We start from the raw sequence: 18,033 nt of genomic DNA, 5'->3' as shown, positions 1-18,033 counted from the left end.
TGTTGAGGGAATTTTATTTGTGTCCGAAAAGGATACCCCATATGAACTTAAGATATACAAAACCTTGCAGAAAGCCTATCCAACTGCCAATCTCTTACAAAACATATACACTATTCTATCCAAGACATCAAAAGAACTGATATTGGCACAAGATGGAGGGATTATTGGAACATAAGTAATGAATATTATACAGGAGTCAAAATGCACAAATTCTATAGCACAAGGCATAGTAATGTCTTAAGTGTCAAGCTAACAGGGCTCAATGATTCATGCTCTCTGTGATTGCTATTAAGTTCAAAAGTTATGGGTGGAATTAGAAAGTTTGCTGTCAGAAGTGTTACTGTATAAATGTACTTTTAATCCGTCTACTTGCATCTTTCAAGACTTATCAAATGAGGGTGCGGTGAGATACCCAATGGGTTAGTCTGTACTTTTTCTCATCAATCATTTTGAAAAAACATTTGCTTAAAAACTAGAAATCAATTGACCCTGCATTAAGACTGTGGATGAATCAAATGCATTATTATTTAAATATATTTAAAAAAGGGCTACAGAGAAAAATAACCGTGCAACTGGATGTCATGTGGCATAGAGAAGTGGTCACCAACCGTTCCTGAGTCAAGATTACTTTCTGAGTCAAAATGCTCAGATTATTTTTATACGTGACTTAAAAAAGACAAGTTGTTTGCAACATTAACCAATTAAATCCAGTTCTGTAGCAATGAGGTTTGTGCAGTAGGCTATAGGCACAATAAATTATCACTTCAGAATGGCTGTGCTTAAATTACCCTGCCAATGTTGTTCTTCCCAGAACATTCTGAAAGTATATTTCAACATTTTAGGTATATGATCACACTGGTTATATATAGTTTGTAGTATTACTCGTGAGGCACCTTTACTGGACTGATGGCCTGCAACTGATGGTCAGTCTAAGGGGAGGGAGGGAGCAGCGGTGAGATTGCCTCTCATGCAACTCATAGACCCTCCTCTCTCTCTCCCTCCTCTGAGAAAAAGGGACACAGTCTTCCAGCTGATGGCGAAACTTAGGCTGCACTATTTCTACCTCGTGCAACAATTCATGTTACCCCTATGACCAGAGAAAGTGAAATATTCCTCGATATTAAAAAAGACACAAACCACTAATAATACCGAAAGTTTGACGAAACATTTTACTATACTCATTAGTAGCAGCTGCAGTTCTGGTTGTAGTGTGAGTGGATGTAGGGAGAACGCACATTTTATGCATTATAAAAGTGTTGAACAAAGTGTTGACAGTGCTGAATAACAACTTAAACATGAACTCACTCATACAAACAGCAGCTCTTTCCTGTATTCGCTGAATCTGTTTAGTCATGGTTTTAATCTCACATTAAGAACTTTGCTGTGCGTTCAAGGCTTGTTTTTAGTCTATGGTGTGAGGAAACTGTGCAGACACGGTGATCCGAGAATTCTGATTGGCCAACAGTAGGCCTATAAGTGCACTTGATTTGCTCTTTGGGCCTGCCGAGTAGGCGGAGCATGAACTGGTTCAAATGGGAACACTTTGCCTTCCCAGCGCTAGGGCTTCTGAATCAAACGCACCTACCGCCAACAGCAAAAAATAAATAAAACTTAGCTGCAAAGCTTTATCGTTGGATTTGTTTTACAGAAATGCTTGTTGATCAACTAGGAATGCCTTGTCAACCAGTTGTAGATCACTGGCATAGTCTTACAACCATTAGAAATTGAATGGGTGGAAACATGTGGGTCTGAGCATGCGTTGTCTTTTGTCTATGTATGGTTTGTATTGCTAGATTTTATTTTTATTAAAAAAATGGAAGAATGTACTTGGAACTTTTGTAGAAGCCCCAGAACCCCAGAACTCATGCTGCACAACATTTCTATTGGCTATACAATTGCGTGAGAAAACATAGTTTTGATGGCCTGTATTAAAAAAGGGAAGGATCCCTCAGCTCTCAATAGGCTAGGCCTAATGTATTTATTTCTCAACTTTCCTAATATTAAGCACATTGCTTCTCTTTACAACAGGAGTAAAGCCTACCTGGCTGGTAGGAAAATGAACCATGGGAAAGGCGTGATTCATTTGCTACTTAAGTGCATAGATGACATGTATATTTTTCCCCTGCCCCTGTTTTGAGACTGGTGCATGATAGTGGTCCATTCTAAATTCAAACCAATTTCACACACAAAGTGCATTTGGAAAGTATTCAGACCTCTTGACTTGTTCCACGTTTTGTTACGTTAGAACCTTATTTCTAAAATGGATTTAAAAAAAGAATCCTCATCAACTTACACACGATACCCCATAATGACAAAGTGAAAACAGGTTTGTAGAAATGTTTGCACAAAAAGAAAAGATTACCTTTATTGACATTAGTATTCAGACCCTTTACTCAGTACTTTGCGGAAGCACCTTTGGAAGCGATTACAGCCTTGAGACGTCTTGGGTATGACGCTACAAGCTTGGCACACCTGTATTTGGGGAGTTTCTCCCATTCTTCTCTGCAGATCCTCTCAAGCTTTGTCAGGTTGGATGGGGAGCGTTGCTGCACAGATATTTTCAGGTCTCCAGAGATGTTTGATCGGGTTCAATTCCAAGCTCTGGCTGGGCAACTCAAGACTTGTCCCGAAGCCACTCCTCTATTGTCTTGGCTGTGTGCTCAGGGTCATTGTCCTGTTGGAAGGTGAACCTTCGCCCCAGTCTGAGGTCCTGAGCACGCCAACATCTAGTGTGTTCCAACGTCTAGTGTAAAGCCTTCCCAGAATAGTGGAGGCTGTTCTAGCAGCAAAGGGGAAACCAACTCCATAATAATGGCTATAATTTTGGAATGGGATGTTCGATGAGCAGGAGTACTTTTGGTGATTGTAGTTTATCTTTGACAGGTTATTACTACATTCTTACCTGGTTGTTGCAGTGTAATTTACTGTTTACTATTACTTTCTGGATGTTACCGTTATTTCAGCACTGTAAACTAAAGCGCTACAGTTTTGGTTTTTCATGTTTAGTGACTCATGGGAAAAAAGCTGTTATTTGTGTGACTTAATTCTGGATTTGCAGAGGAGTAGCTCGACAGCTCTGTGTTTTTCATGATATTTGTTAATACTGTACAAAAAAACGAGATTTCCGTGTTTCATTTGTTGAAGGATGTTCTAGATGATCTTAAGCACTCCTAATGGTTCATTTGCTCTTTACAGTTAATGAGATAAATGTTGCTGTGGAATGTGGAAGCTGCTGACATGCATCCAGAGGGAAAGGTTCCTCTTCTTAGTGTAATATGTGTAAAATGTTGCTTGCAATAGGTATAACAGTATAATGTGTGGCATGTTTAAAATATTTAAGTATCTTTGAACTGAACAAATGTTTGTACTAGGCCTATTTATTCCTAAAGTATCTGTTCTATCAGTGTCATTTGGTATTTGTGTTACAGAAAGTTTACTTCACAAACCCTGGAGACAGAAAGCCAGGAGCTCGCCCACCCCTGCATACCCACCGAACATAGACCGGTATATATACCTGGAAATGTTGCGTACATGACTAACGAAGCAGATGAACACACACAAACACACCTACCTGTGGGTCTGACCTGTGTGTATCCTCAGACTTTAAACAACCAGATAGACTCTGGGAAATATGCACACCCTCATCATACTGTATCCTACAGTCTTTGGAAAATAAGTGCCTAAAAGGAACCTAAAAGGGTTGTTCTGCTGACTCCATTGGAGACATGTTTGACAAACCCTTTTTGCTAAGATTATACATGAAAATGGACAAAAATGAAAGATTTTATGTTGTCTACAACGAACTTGATAATGAGCAACTAATGCTGTAAAAGTATTGAAAAATGTAACAAAAAAAAGTGTTCTGATTGTTTTGGAATAAGTCACAAGATTAAAGCCTGTTGTGAAGGAAATTTTACTTTGTGAAGAAACAGTCTTGAAAATATGAATCTTGTCTTTCCCTCGCGCTTCATAAAATGCGCCACCGCTTTTCCTCACAGATCCCCACTGGAAAGCTCCACAGCCAGAATCAAAGCAAGTAATGACAAGAGAATCATAAAAGATGCATATGGGGCAAGAAGAGAGCCCCTGCTCGCAGCACCAAGTTAAGTTTTTACACAGGGACACGAAATCCATCTTAAATGAATCATTGTTTATTATCAGCGCGCTGGAGAGGTTCCAACCAACTCAATGCACCAAGTACACATGTTGATCAGGAGCTCCAATGGGGCAGTCCCGTTAGTCCCCCTTATATACTGGTTACAGACACGTTAAATAGGGATAGTTCATAGGGTTCGTTCTGGCATGTGTCTGGCACCGTCTCCTATCTTAACTTAACAAACATATTCTGGGTGTTCCACCAGATAGTCCTCAGGAGAAGGTCATGACTCCCCCCTGCTCTCCCCCCACCCCTCATATCCTCACCAGATTTAGGCATAAACCAAGACCAGATTAACATTTCAAGACTATTTCTTCACAAAGTAAAATTTCCTTCACACGCTCTTTCTGAACTTTCTATATATATCTCTCACTACTTGTTGTCTTTGACTCTGAGCAACAATGACACTGTCTGAGTGTGTCACTCATCTCCCCTGTCCCCTTCTGCACATTGTCCTTGTTTATTTCTCTCTCTTCTCTCTTTCTCTCCTTCCCTCTGACTATCTCTCTTTCTTTGAATCTCTCCATCTTCTCTCTCTGATTCTTTCTCCCCTGTCCTTCAAGACTGCCACAGGGTCTCAGACACAGAGAAAGTAGTAGTAGCTGGCTGTGCCAGAGCCCCTACATTGGTGTCCCCTCAAAGGGTGCACCCCAATCCCCCAGCCCCTCCATCACTTTCAGCGACTCCTCAGCCAGCCTCACCCAGAGGAAAGCCAAGGTAAGTCTGTCTGTCCATCCGTACCTACAGCCATACCTACATCCATCCGTCTGTCCGTTTGTCTATGATCTATCTATGACACCCTGTGATGTTGGCTGAGACCCATGGAGTTATCTCCTGGGCTCTGGGGGGTAATAATACACAAGAGCATGCATGACTCTAAATCATAGATTCTATAGACTGTGTACTTCTTATTATTCTCATAGTTTGTTCTATGAGGCATATGGCTCCTATACAGTTTAAGCTAGAATCCCAGTTTCTTAGATAACTTGATTGATTTGTATGTTACTCAAAGTACATTCAAAGTTTTTTACAGGAAAATAGTTTTTCTTTAATAACTAGGATGTGTACATGCAGCAAAGTGTGTGTGGGGATGAAACGAAGATACAATAAACTAGGTTCAGTCAGCTTAGCCTGTGACGTCATGGCCCCAGTGAGATTGAGGTAGCTGTCACCTCCAATCCAGTTCTGGTTTATCAGTCTTGACTTCAGACTGCAGTGCTGCTGGAGCACAGTGACGGTCACAACCAGGGTTGGTGCATCCTACATACAGACTGGAGAGTGTACGGACGTGTGTGTGTATGTGTGTGTTGTGGTGTTAACATTGCTACACACAGAAACAATACTATCATGGTGTGATTGTGTATCCGCATTGCTGTGTTTACATCGTGTTGTGTCTTGTCAGGCTCTTGGTCCCGAGTTTATCAGAATGGCTGACGAACCCCAGGTAGTTCTGGAGCTACCCGGATCCATAGTGGTAAGAACATTTACCACAATATTCATGATTTTTGTCCTTGAGTGCATATTTTTGTTGACTACAAATTGATTATCTTTTTTTTAACCTTCTTTCTGTTTGTGTGCCTGTTTGTGTCTCTCTCTCCCTTTCTCTTTCTCTCGCACTCTCTCTCTCTTTTCTCTCACTTCTGCATCTCATCCCTCTCTTCCCACCAGTCTAAGAAGGGCAGGTCTTGTTCGTCTCAGAGGGAGGTCATTGTGGTGTTGCCCAGTGGTCAGTCTGTACTGGTCAGATGTGATATGAAGTCCAGAGGGAGGGACGTGTTCGACATGGTGGTGGCTCACGCTAACCTGGTGGAGCACTTCTACTTCGGACTGGCCTACACCGACGGTAAGAAACTGACGACAGCTTTGTGTCTCATAAACCTACAGATGTAGGATCTTAATTTGATCACTCTTTTGTTGCTGAGAAGTTTGCAGGGCATGCAAACGTGTAGTGTATTTAAGGTTTAAAAAGGCATCTAAAATTTGTCATTTCTACTTTAAAATGTCAGACTTGATTTTCCCTAACTAAAAATGTATCGACCCCTACAAAAAAAATGTAAATTCATTATAATCCACATAATAATTCACATTTCCTGTTGCGGCAGTATTATTTTCCTGCTGTAGCAAGCTGGCTCAAATTAAGATGCTACATCTGTAAAGTTGATTTTATAATGTCATATCTTTCCTTTCATTTAGATGATGAATATTTCTTCTTGGACCACGAGACGAAAATCTCTAAAGTTGCTCCTGAGAGTTGGAAGAAAGTAGTGTCGACCTCTTTTCTTGTTTTTCTAAGGATCAAGTTTTTTGTTGATGATATCTCCTTCATATTGTGAGTCTGCAATACTTTTTTATTTAAAGTATCTGGAGATTTGGTGTCATGAGCTGTTAGTGAAATGCAGTTATCAGTTTTTTCGTTAAAGAAATGTACATTGTTGTGGTGTTCCAAGACACAGGGTGACGCTTCACCAGTACTACTTGCAGCTGCGGAAGGACATCCTAGAGGACAGGTTGTACTGCAACGAGGAGACAGGCATGTTCCTGGCGGCTCTCGCTCTACAGGCTGAGTTTGGGGACTACATGTCTGAGGTAAACTGAGTGAAGCACTGTCTCAGATATTTTATTTTTTAAATATTTTATTTTATGAAGTACATAATGGATTACGTTCTCCATTAAACTCTGAGAGATTGTATGGCTCAATCACTCTTCCAGCCAGAGCAGTAGGTTTATGAGTAAGTAGTACATCTCACTGACAGACCTGCAACCTTGGTGTTAAATTACGTGTTAAAGGGTATTGATAGGATGAAGCACTAAGCTCTCCTCTATTGACTTATTGAAGGCTTTCGATACTGTTGACCACTCTTTATTTATTCAAAGATTGACTGCAATTGGTATATTTCTTCAGGTGTCATGTAATTGGTGTGACATGGGTGATGCATGTGTTTTTGTACTGTCTAGCGGTTTTGTAGGTTTATGGTTTTTTTTATCATCTAGGTGTTTATATATGTCCATGGATGCCTGGATTGGTTCTCAATTAGACGCAGGTCTCTCTCCCTCTTTTTCTCTCACTCCTGTGTCTCACCCTGTCTTCCCACCAGTCTAAGAAGGGCAGGTCTTGTTCGTCTCATTGTGGTGTTGCCATCTTCTTTGGGTATTTCGTGGGTTATTGTCTATGTCTGTCTAGTTGCCTGTGTCTGCACTAGTATTATTATAGCTTCACGTTCGGTTTGTTGTTTTTGTAGTTTGATTAGTGTCCGTCTTTATTAAAATATATAAGATGTATTCATATCACGCTGCGCCTTGGTCTCCTCAATACGACGATCGTGACATGTCTATATGAACTATATTGGTTTATCTACAGAAAATGTTAACATGCGGATGACACTGTTGTGTATGCTATTGCCCTCGCGGTTGAGCAAGTTCTTTCAGAGCTTCAATCTGCCTACATTGCTTTACAGAAAGCCTTTGTTGAACTGAATTTGGTACATAATGCAGGTAAAATCAAGTAAAAATGTATCTGATGGTATATGCATATGTAAATTCGATGGTTCCCTCATTGATCGTTTCCCCGCTTATAAATAGTAAATTGGGCTTATTTTATAGGAATAGGCCATGCCTTTCATTAAATGATAGAAAACAAATCAATCGGTCGACATTCATAGCCATTATAGATTTTTGCAATATTGTCCTTATGAAAGCCACTGCCACTGTATGGAAGCCATTGGATGTAGTTTATCATAGTGCATTAAGCTTTATTACTGACAATAGGTTCAGTACACATCACTGCATTTTGTATCAGAAAGTAGGTTGGCCCCTCTTGTAGATCGATGCATTTCACTCTTTTTGTTTATAAAGCCCTGCTCCATAAACTTCTGCCGTACCTTACTTCATACGGATGTACAAGATACCAGACCGTCTCGGGGATGGCTAACTCTGGAGATCCCTTCGATCTCCACTGAGTTAGGTAAATCTGCTTTTTTATTTTTTGCACCTTTAGACCCAGTGAGTAAGGGGGCAGTTGAAATCGGTGAAGGGGCAACATTTTTGGGGGGTTCTTCCATTGGAATTATATTGAATTCTGCTTATATCAAGCTATGCTAGGGTTAAATATTTTCCGGTATTTTACAAATGTTTCATCCCGAGAATACAGCACTTTTCTCCCGGGTAACCCGATATTTCCTGACAAAACCAGAAGTGTCATTCAAAAGCATTATAAAGCATATAAATATATCCGGCTTTGAATAGAGCTTTAATCAGCATGAAAATTGAAACCTGATGCTACCTGAGCCTGATGAGCTATTTATTAAATATGTTTTATGAGCCCTACATTAGTGACATTTAATGAGCCCAAACCCAAAAAAGCCCAATCGATTGTTCCATTATCTATATCGTATAGACTACTGCACATTACGCAGGACAGAAAAACATAAAAGCTCATAGATGTAGCTAGCGATATGTTCCCATTGGTAAAAAAAAAATGAAACTAGCTCCAATAGGCTAATCTTTTTGAGTGTGAACTGTATTACTGTATTGTATTATACTGTATTATATGGAATTGCGCACGCTGGTCAAAGCATGATAAAGCAGAAGAGAACATGAGACTGGTGCAGCACATGTGTCCTACAAAGTTACAAGTAGGCTATATGCTTGCAAATTTGAAATATAGTAGGGCCTAATTCATTTTGAAATATAGTAGGGCCTACTTGTATAGGCTAATTAGTAGGCTGACGCATATATACCTTTCATAATATTTCCCCTAATGTTGTTAGCCTACCTCTTTCTTTCTATTGTTCCTTCATTCCATCCTCGTTTTCAACAGTTAAATGAAATACGTTTCGTTGTCCTTATCTTCATCATTCTCATGGCATCCTTGACTAGTTTATGACTGGAATTAGATACAGAAGGCTTTCACTTCTCTTCACAAAGATTGAATGGTTATTGGTTATTGGTCTGAATAAATAATTGATATAGCCTACCGCCTTCGCACACTCTTTTACCTGTGAGTTCTATTGGCTCCTGTATTTAACATTCGGCAAAAAGAGCTTGCTTTCCTCTTCGAATAGTCTATTGGTATGTGACATGCTAAAATAATGATGTCCAACGAGCTATTCTAGTCTACCTGAGGAGTGTTTTTTAAGGATAGGCCAGCGGAGCACAGGTGCTTGTGTAGTGCGCAAGAGACATACGTTAGAAGCTTATTATGCATAACCCATCATTAATTAGCTAAATATAAGGCTAATACTGCATTGAATGTATTGGCTGAAAGAGGCAGGCTAGAACATCTATCTATATATGAACGCCTACGCCTACCCAAACATATAGGATATATATATATATATATATATATATATATATATTGGATGCAATTTGAATGGAGTTGATGGAGAGGGAGAAAAACTGCAAGAGATGATTGGTCTACATGTATTGTGAACTGCGCTCCATACTGAGATGGGCTGTCTGTCCTCACCCTGAGTGTTGATTCATCATGCAGAGACCGTAGAGAAGACAGATTTAGACACCGCATATAATTTAACAGTTCCATTTCACTCCATGCTGTTCATATAAATGATTTATTATAATTTATTGGTTTCTTGCAGTGATTTATCCCTGGAAAAGGGAGTTGTTTTGGGCGGTAAATCTTGGTAACCGGGTTCCCGCCATTCAACTCTGTTGAATAAACATAAAGTTAAAATGCAGAGACTCCGAGACCTTTGAGTGCTTTTAAAGTGACGGTTGGTGTGAAATCTGTAGCCCATCTCCACTTCGCTATATCAACACAATGGAGCGCGCCCTACATCCTAAAGCAAGGCCTATTTGGCAATGAACATAGGCTACAAGATACTATCAATAAGATAATTCACCTATTACAAACCGCCTATGTGAATGCAGCCGTACACACAGCGGTCTTACCAAAATGATACAAACTATGTGCTGAAAGTAGTAGCCTAACAAAAATAAGGAATAGCAGTTTAGCTTAGAATACAGATGAATGCGAACGAATGAAGGCGAACAGAACAAAATAGCGGTAGGTCCACTAATATGCCTATACATAGCTACGTCTTGCTTGTCCTATGTTGCTATGTCTTGCTTGTTCTATGTTGCTATTGTCTATATTGTAATTGTTTTTAATAACCTGCCCAGGGACTGCGGTTGAAAATTAGCCGGCTGGCTAAAACCGGCACTTTTACTGAAACGTTGATTAATGTGCACTGTCCCTGTAAAAATAAAAATAAACTCAACTCAACTATACGCAAAATATCAGATCAATAAAGGCATGACACAATCTATATTTAGGCTAGTAAACAAACACGGTAAACAAAAGGTGAACGCCTACGCCTACCCAAACAGTCTACAGCCTACTACAGTGAGATACAACTCAAATCATCAAGTTTGTAGATGACACAACTGTAGTAAGCTTGATTACCAACGATGACGAGACAGCCTACAGGGAGGAGGTGAGGGCTCTGGGAGTGTGGTGCCTGGAAAACAACCTCTCACTCAACGTCAACAAAACAAAGGAGATGATTGTGGACTTCAGGAAACAGCAGAGGGTACACCCCCTATCTACATCGACGGGACCGCAGTGGAGAAGCTTCAAGTTCCTTGGCGTACACATCACTGACAAACTGAAATGGACCACCACACAGACAGTGTGGTGGAGAAGGCGCAACAGAGCCTCTTCAACCTCAGGAGGCTGAAGAAATTTGCCTTGTCACCTAAAACTCTCACAAACCTTTACAGATGCACAATTGAAAGCATCCTGTCGGGCTATATCACCGCCTGGTACGGCAACTGCACCACCCGCAAGTGCAAGGCTCTCCAGAGGGTGGTGCAGTCTGCCCAAGGCATTACTGGGGGGCAAACTACCCGCCCTCCAGGACACAGCACCCAATGTCACAGGAAGCCAAAAAGATAATCAAGGACATCAACCACCCGAGCCACTGCATGTTCACCCCGCTATCATCCAGAAGGCGAGGTCAGTACAGGTGCAGCAAAGCTGGGACCAGGAGACTGTTAAACAGCCATCACTAGCACATTAAAGGCCGCTGCCTACAGGTATAGACTAGAAATCACTGGGCACTTTAAGGAATAGAACACGAGTCACTTTAGTTATGTATATATACTGTATGCTATACTATTCTACGGTATCTTAGTCATTTAATAATGTTTACATGTCTTGCATTACTCATCTCATATGGTATATACTGTATTCTATAATATTCTACGGTATCTTTGTCACTTAATGTTTATGTATCTGGCATTACTCATCTCATATGGTATATACTGTATTCTATACTATTCTACTGTATCTTTGTCCATTCCGATCATATGTATATAGTCTTAATTCATTCCTACTTAGATTTCTGTGTATTGGGTATATGTTGTGTAATTTGTCAGGTATTACTGCACTGTAGGAGCTGGAAGCGCAAGCATTTCGCTACACCCGAAATAACATCTGCTAATCACCTGGATGTGACCGATTTTGATTTGATACAGATAAACACACACACACTCTGAGGCGTGCTCTGTCCGTGGTGCTGATAAAGCGCAGCGGCGATACAGATTTCACGCCAACCTGTCACTGAATCATTTGAAATTTTTTGTTAATTTTATATAGGGGCAAAAAAACTGAGGTGGCACAAGTTTCAACTGAGGGGTCTATGCCCCCTTTTCCAGCCTCGCAGAACTGGGTCTGTGCACCTTGTGGAATCATCTCCTAGGCTCTCTAAAATTGAATTGAGGACATTTTTACTGGAGAATGTGTTTGTTTTTATGATTGTGTTTTGCTTTTCGTGTATTGATGTGAATAGTGATGTGTATATTGATGATAATACAGGGCTCATCTGTGAAAAAGACCTTGGTCTCCGCATGACAAAACTGAGATTTTCTTATTGGACAAGTCAAGGTAGTCCCTTCCTTGTTTCAGTGACTTTTCTTCCATTTGGTACCTATGGAACACTACTACACTAGTGGCAGTATATGTCATTGACAGGCCTGTTATCTCTGTTTAGTTGTATGGCAGGAACTACTACCAGCTAGAGCAGTTTGTGTCTAAGAGGATGCTGGAGAAGATGGCTCTGCCCAATCTAAAGGAGGAGTTGCCACGGTTACATGCCAACAATGCCCAGATGCTGCCAGAGGAGGCAGAAACCGAGTACCTAAAAGTAGGCAAGAGGAGAGACAACACACATAAATATAGTATACAGTACTGTTTGCATGCATTTGCACACACACTCTGTAAATTTACTGAATTTACTGAATAACCACTTTTTTATAGAACTTTTATTTGACTTATAGGTGTCGAACATCTTCATTTTAACCTCTTTCAAACCTTGTTTAGCCCTGCAACATGAACAAATGGCCCGCTCTCACACTTGATTATTACTTGCAATAATATAAGCTTTGTAAATTAAAGGCAATAAAATCAAGCTTATATTATTGCAAATCATAATCAAGTGAGTGCTGGGCTTTTTTAAATTTGATCTATATTGGTTACAAGCACTCTGTTTACTTGTCTACACAATAATATTTTGAGTTGAGCACATTCTTCTCCTTTACTACGAACAACCTTGCAGCGTACTTGTTCTATCTCCCCGTCAGATCGCCCAGCAGCTTCCAGAGTATGGGATGGTGTTCCATCGGGTAGGCCGGGAGAAGAAGCCGGTGGTGGGGGAGCTGGTGCTGGGAGTCTGTGCCACAGGAATCATCGTCTATGAGCTGAAGAACCACCTCCGCACTGTCACGCGGCGATTCCTCTGGAGGGAGACCGATACCATCTCCGCCAACGTGAGTACTACTGGAATACTAGGGTTGTACTACAAGTACTATAGTACATTACTAGTTCCACTGTAGACCAGATAGTAGATTTTCCACAAGAAATAAGGGTTTGTTGCAGAGGGATTGGGTTCTACCAATAATATTTTTCATCTGAAGTACCATTTTTAGAAGACGAGGGTTCTTTGAAAAGTCAAAAGGGTTCTACTTAGAACCTTTATCATCCGAATAACCGTTTTTTCATAATTTCATAATTAATAAACATGATTTAAAATAAAATTAAAGTGTTCTTTTTCTGTGATGTATATAAAATGTAATATTGGAATGCAAACTCAAAATGTAATACATTTCCACTCTATATCTAATATGGTATAGGTGTTTATTTCAAATTCTCTAAGACCATAACCATGTGTTTAAGGTGAATACTTTTGTTTCAACGTAGATTTGTTTAAGGCTACCAAGAATACACTGTATGACCCTGATTTAGCCCACTGCAGTAAACGGATCAACTTTAGCCTTCTAGAGTTTAAAAAGATGTGACAATGTTTTAAACTGTACCAAATATGAGAACATTTGTGCACAGCAAATTACAGTATTACCTAGTGTTGATTTGTCAGTGTAACATTTCAGTGTAACAGAGGTAAATTAACACTCGGTGGTGTAAAAGAACCCCAGTGTTGCTGTGAAAACCAGAAGTGAGTGTGATTTGTGTAATTCTTTACTTTGTGTAGAGTAAAACACTCAGCCACACCCATCATTATTATATTTCCCAGCATGCTCTAAAGCATGCTCTACAGTTTGTTTCAATATCTGTGTTTTTGCCTGTACATTGGTTGATTGCTTGATCTGATGCAAAGATAAATAGCATATTTATTCTAAACTAATTGAATCTGTTAGTAGTTGACTTATTGCCCTCATTACGGAGATGGTTGTTCCAGTCAAGATGGTTTAGGTAGTCTCATTTATCAATCTTCCCCACGCTGGCAGTCATTCTGAATGCAGGTTGCAGGTGATTAAAAGGTTCAATTGTTGGATATCCTCACTCTGGCTGGATGCCAATAAGAATTACACATCGTTTTGCAAGCTTGCATAACGTGACTAGAAGGTATGGTGTGGCCTGTAAACTAGGATTTTCAATATTAGGAAGGTGTTCTTAACGTTTTATACAATAAGTGAATGTCTATTGTCATAAAGAGTTACATTTTAAAGCCTGGTTGAACCTTTTATAGACGGTTCTAGGAAGACCCCTTTCTAGATTAAAGGGTTCTCTGTAGAACCCTTCATAGAGGGTTCAAGGAAGAACCAATTACAGGGGTTCTAAGAAGAAACGAACATAGAGGGTTCTATGCAGAACCCTCTGCAAAAGGTTCTACCTAGCATTAAAAAGGGTTCCCCCATGGGGACAAACCCAAAACCCCTACATGGTTCTACGTAGCACCTTTTTTTTGTAAGGGTGGAATGTGCTTTCAGAAGGGTTTGCCATTAACAGCTCCAATGCTCTTGATTTAAAAGACAACCCCCTGACAGTTGTCTCTCCTCCCCCAGCATCGTAAGTTGACCATAGAGTGTGGTGGTCCCAGTGGTAAGAAGCACAGCTTCGTAACAGAGAGTTCTAAGATTGCGCAGTACCTTCTTAGCCTCTGCTCCGGACAGCACAAGTTCCACAGCGAGATGAGTTCCAGGCAACTCAGCCACAGCATCGCTCAAGGTACGGGGCTCTTAGAGCACACACAGGCAGGCACACATGCAAACACACACACACACACACATTGCTTATTCATTATGATTATTTGTTGTCTTTCCAGATGAGAACAGTGACAAGTACCAGTCTATTTGTCGGACTAGTGACTCCCGTATGAGGCGTCTTTCATGTTCTGAGGTTGTCCTGAACAGCATAGAGTTACCATCCAACCTCGGCCACCGCGAGTCATTAAGTAAGTCGTGTGATGACATCACGGCGAAGGTGGAGGCGCGTCTAAGGCAACAGAGAGAGTTGAGGGAAATGAGCAGAGATCTACCCGAGCCATGCCCACTGTCAGAGATGAAGGAACAGCAGGCCTGGAGGTAACAGTACATAACACTATGTAACCCTACATAACACTGCATGCACTAAATAACACTACATAACAATGAACCTCATCATCAATAACATGATTTTCACTTGAGCTCAAAGGGTCCTACATTCCATGGGGGTAACGTACCTCTGCCTCACCTCACCTCACCTCCACTGCAATTTGTTTATTCATCCACAAAGGGAGAGACCCTCTGCTTATTTACGTTGACTTTATCCCCTGACAATGATGACAATATTTGTGGTGACAAACTATGTGTCGTTGTGTTCTAGTACTCTAAAATGATTTCCAACAGTACAGATTGTTAGTGTAATGATGAACTTTGCAAACCCACGACTGTTGTGTTCCAGTACTCCAGAACCCATCCCCAGAATCATGTCCAATCCCATGCTACAGAAAAATGACTCCACAACCTCCTCTATACAAGGTGAGGACTGAGTACGCTATATACTCTTATATGAAGAATTTACTATAACACTGCATATGCTTAACTCTCTGCATTAACTGAACTCTTAACTCTAATCTTGGCTTTTTTTATGAATGCACTTGGGATTATGCTTAACCCCTGACCTGTGGGTTATTTTACAGTAGACACTCCAACCAGGGGTTCTCCAGAAAGAGAGATCATAAGTCTGGTCCTAAGGAAAGACCCTAAACTGGGCTTTGGTGAGTAACAGGGTTTTAGGGGTGATTAGTAATTGAAGGGTGCATTTGTAGATTCGTTTTTTTTTTTGCCATAGAAATACAATGATTCTGGTCCTCTGTCTCTCTCTTGTCTCTCTCTCTCTCTCTCTCTCTACTTTGTATCTATATCTCTTTTCTCAGGGTTTGTGATAGTGGGGGAGAACAACACAGGGAAACTGGACCTGGGAATCTTCATAGCCTCCATCGTACCTGACGGACCAGCAGACAGAGACGGCAGAATCAGACCAGGTACTGAACAGGGAGCAAAAACAAGTCTTCGGGTGTCAGACAAGATTACGTATCAAGTGAACATAGTTGTCACGTCCTAACCTTAGTTCCTTTGTTATGTTTCTTGTTTAAGTTGGTCAGGGCGTGAGTTGGGGTGGGCATTCTATGTGTTGTTCTAGTTTTGGTTTTCTATGTGTTTGGCCTGGTCTGGTTCTCAATCAGAGACAGCTGTCAATCCTTGACTCTGAGAACCATATTTAGGTAGCCTGTTTTTCCCACTTGATTTGTGGGTAGTTGTTTTCTGTTTAGTGTATGTCACCTCACAGAACTGTTTCATTTCATTCGCCGTTGTTATTTTGTTTAGTGTTCTCTGTTTAATAAATATGAACATGGACACGTACCACGCTACTCCTCCTCAGACGAGGATGACGAACGTTACAATAGTTCAAACACACACACCTACACTGCCTTCAGGAAGTATTTTATTGTAATGTTTCTGTCAACGATCTACACTAAATATTCTGTAATGTTAAAGTGGAAGAAAAATGTGAACATTTGTTGAAAAGTCATGAAAAATAAAACACTAATATATCTTGATTAGATAAGTATTCAACCCCCTGAGCCCAATACATGTTAGAATCACCTTTGGTTGTGATTACAGCTGTGAGTCTTTCTGGGTAATTCTCTTAAGAGCTTTCCACACCTGGATTGTGCAACATTTGCCCAATACTTCAAGCGCTGTCAAATTGGTTGTTGATCATTGCTAGACAACCATTTTCCGGTCTTGCCATAGATTTTAAAGCAGATTTAAGTCTATACTGTAATTCGGCCACTCAGGAACATTCACTGTCTTCTTGGTAAACAACTCACAGTGTCTGGTGGAAAGCAGACTGGGCAAGGTTTTCCTCTGAGATTTTGCCTGTGCTTAACTCCATTCCATTTATTTTTTTCCTGAAACTCCCCCGTCCTTAACAATTACAAACATACCCATAACATGATGCAGCCATCACTATGCTTGAAAATATGAGTGGTACTCAGTAATGAGTTGTATTGGATTTTCAGGACAAAAGGTGAATTGCTTTGCCACACTCCAGATACAGACTGTAACACAACAAAATATGGAAAGAATCTTTGGGGTGTGAATAGTTTCTGAAGGCACTGTACATATCATACTAGTCTTTTCTTTTATCTTTGGTTGATGGTCAGACTGATATTGTGCTTTGATTGGTTGATTATGCAGGTGGTCGTCTGATTTCTCTAAATAAGATCAGTCTGGAGGGCGTGATGTTCACTGACGCAGCAGTCATCCTCCAGAACAGCCCTGATGAGGTGGAGCTCATCGTCTCACAGCCCAAATGTACGTAGAACCTATTACAACCCTTATACAACCCCACACAAATATACTCTTCATACTCTGTCATTGTCAAATCAAATGTTCAAATCAAATTTGATTCGTCACATGCGCCAAATACAACAGGTGCAGACCTTACAGTGAAATGCTTACCTACGAGACCCTGATCAACAATGCAGTTTAAAAAAATATGAGTAAGAAAAAGTATTAAAGTAACAAGTAATTAAAGAACAGCAGTACAATAGCGAGACTATACACAGGGGGTACCGGTACAGAGTCAATGTGCTGGAGCACCGGTTAGTTGAGGTAATATGTACATGTAGGTAGAGTTATTAAAGTGAGATTCTAACAACAGAGAGTAGCAGCGGTGTTAAAAGGGGGGGGGGGGCAGCAATGCAAGTAGTCTGGGTAGCCGTTTGAAAAGATGTTCAGGAGTCTTATGGCTTGGTCCTGGAGGGCAGGAAGCTTGGCCCCAGTGATGTACTGGGCCGTACGCACTACTCTCTGTAGTGCCTTGCAGTCGGAGGCCGAGCAGTTGCCATACCAGGCAGTGATGCAACCAGCACTCAATGGTGCAGCTGTAGAACCTTTTGAGGATCTGAGGACCCATGCCAAATCCATACAAGTCTCCTGTGGGGGAATTAGGTTTTGTCGTGTCCTCTTCACAGCTCTCTTCGTCATTTATTTTTATTTCTAGACCTTATCTGGAAGACTGCTGCTATTCTCACTCGTCTTTTGTGGTACTCAGCATAATTATATATATTTTTATT

At 40.6% G+C, this 18,033-nt stretch overlaps 1 protein-coding gene across 1 annotated transcript in view; it reads left to right on the top strand.

Annotated features, from left to right (window-relative positions):
- LOC135510100 (tyrosine-protein phosphatase non-receptor type 13-like) overlaps nt 1–18,033 on the top strand; it is a 96,010-nt gene that overhangs the window by 27,606 nt on the left and 50,371 nt on the right. The window contains 14 exon segments of the mRNA XM_064930888.1: nt 3,429–3,504; nt 4,720–4,873; nt 5,559–5,630; nt 5,825–5,999; nt 6,350–6,485; nt 6,604–6,742; nt 12,166–12,318; nt 12,755–12,940; nt 14,474–14,636; nt 14,734–14,992; nt 15,351–15,427; nt 15,589–15,666; nt 15,826–15,933; nt 17,153–17,273. Coding sequence (XP_064786960.1) covers nt 3,429–3,504; nt 4,720–4,873; nt 5,559–5,630; nt 5,825–5,999; nt 6,350–6,485; nt 6,604–6,742; nt 12,166–12,318; nt 12,755–12,940; nt 14,474–14,636; nt 14,734–14,992; nt 15,351–15,427; nt 15,589–15,666; nt 15,826–15,933; nt 17,153–17,273 — 1,897 coding nt within the window.

This window comes from Oncorhynchus masou, chromosome 23, assembly GCF_036934945.1.
Source record: "Oncorhynchus masou masou isolate Uvic2021 chromosome 23, UVic_Omas_1.1, whole genome shotgun sequence".
NCBI classification, from domain to species: domain Eukaryota; kingdom Metazoa; phylum Chordata; class Actinopteri; order Salmoniformes; family Salmonidae; genus Oncorhynchus; species Oncorhynchus masou.
Note: the sequence above shows the minus strand (reverse complement) of the source record. Positions and strands in the feature narration are given on the sequence as shown.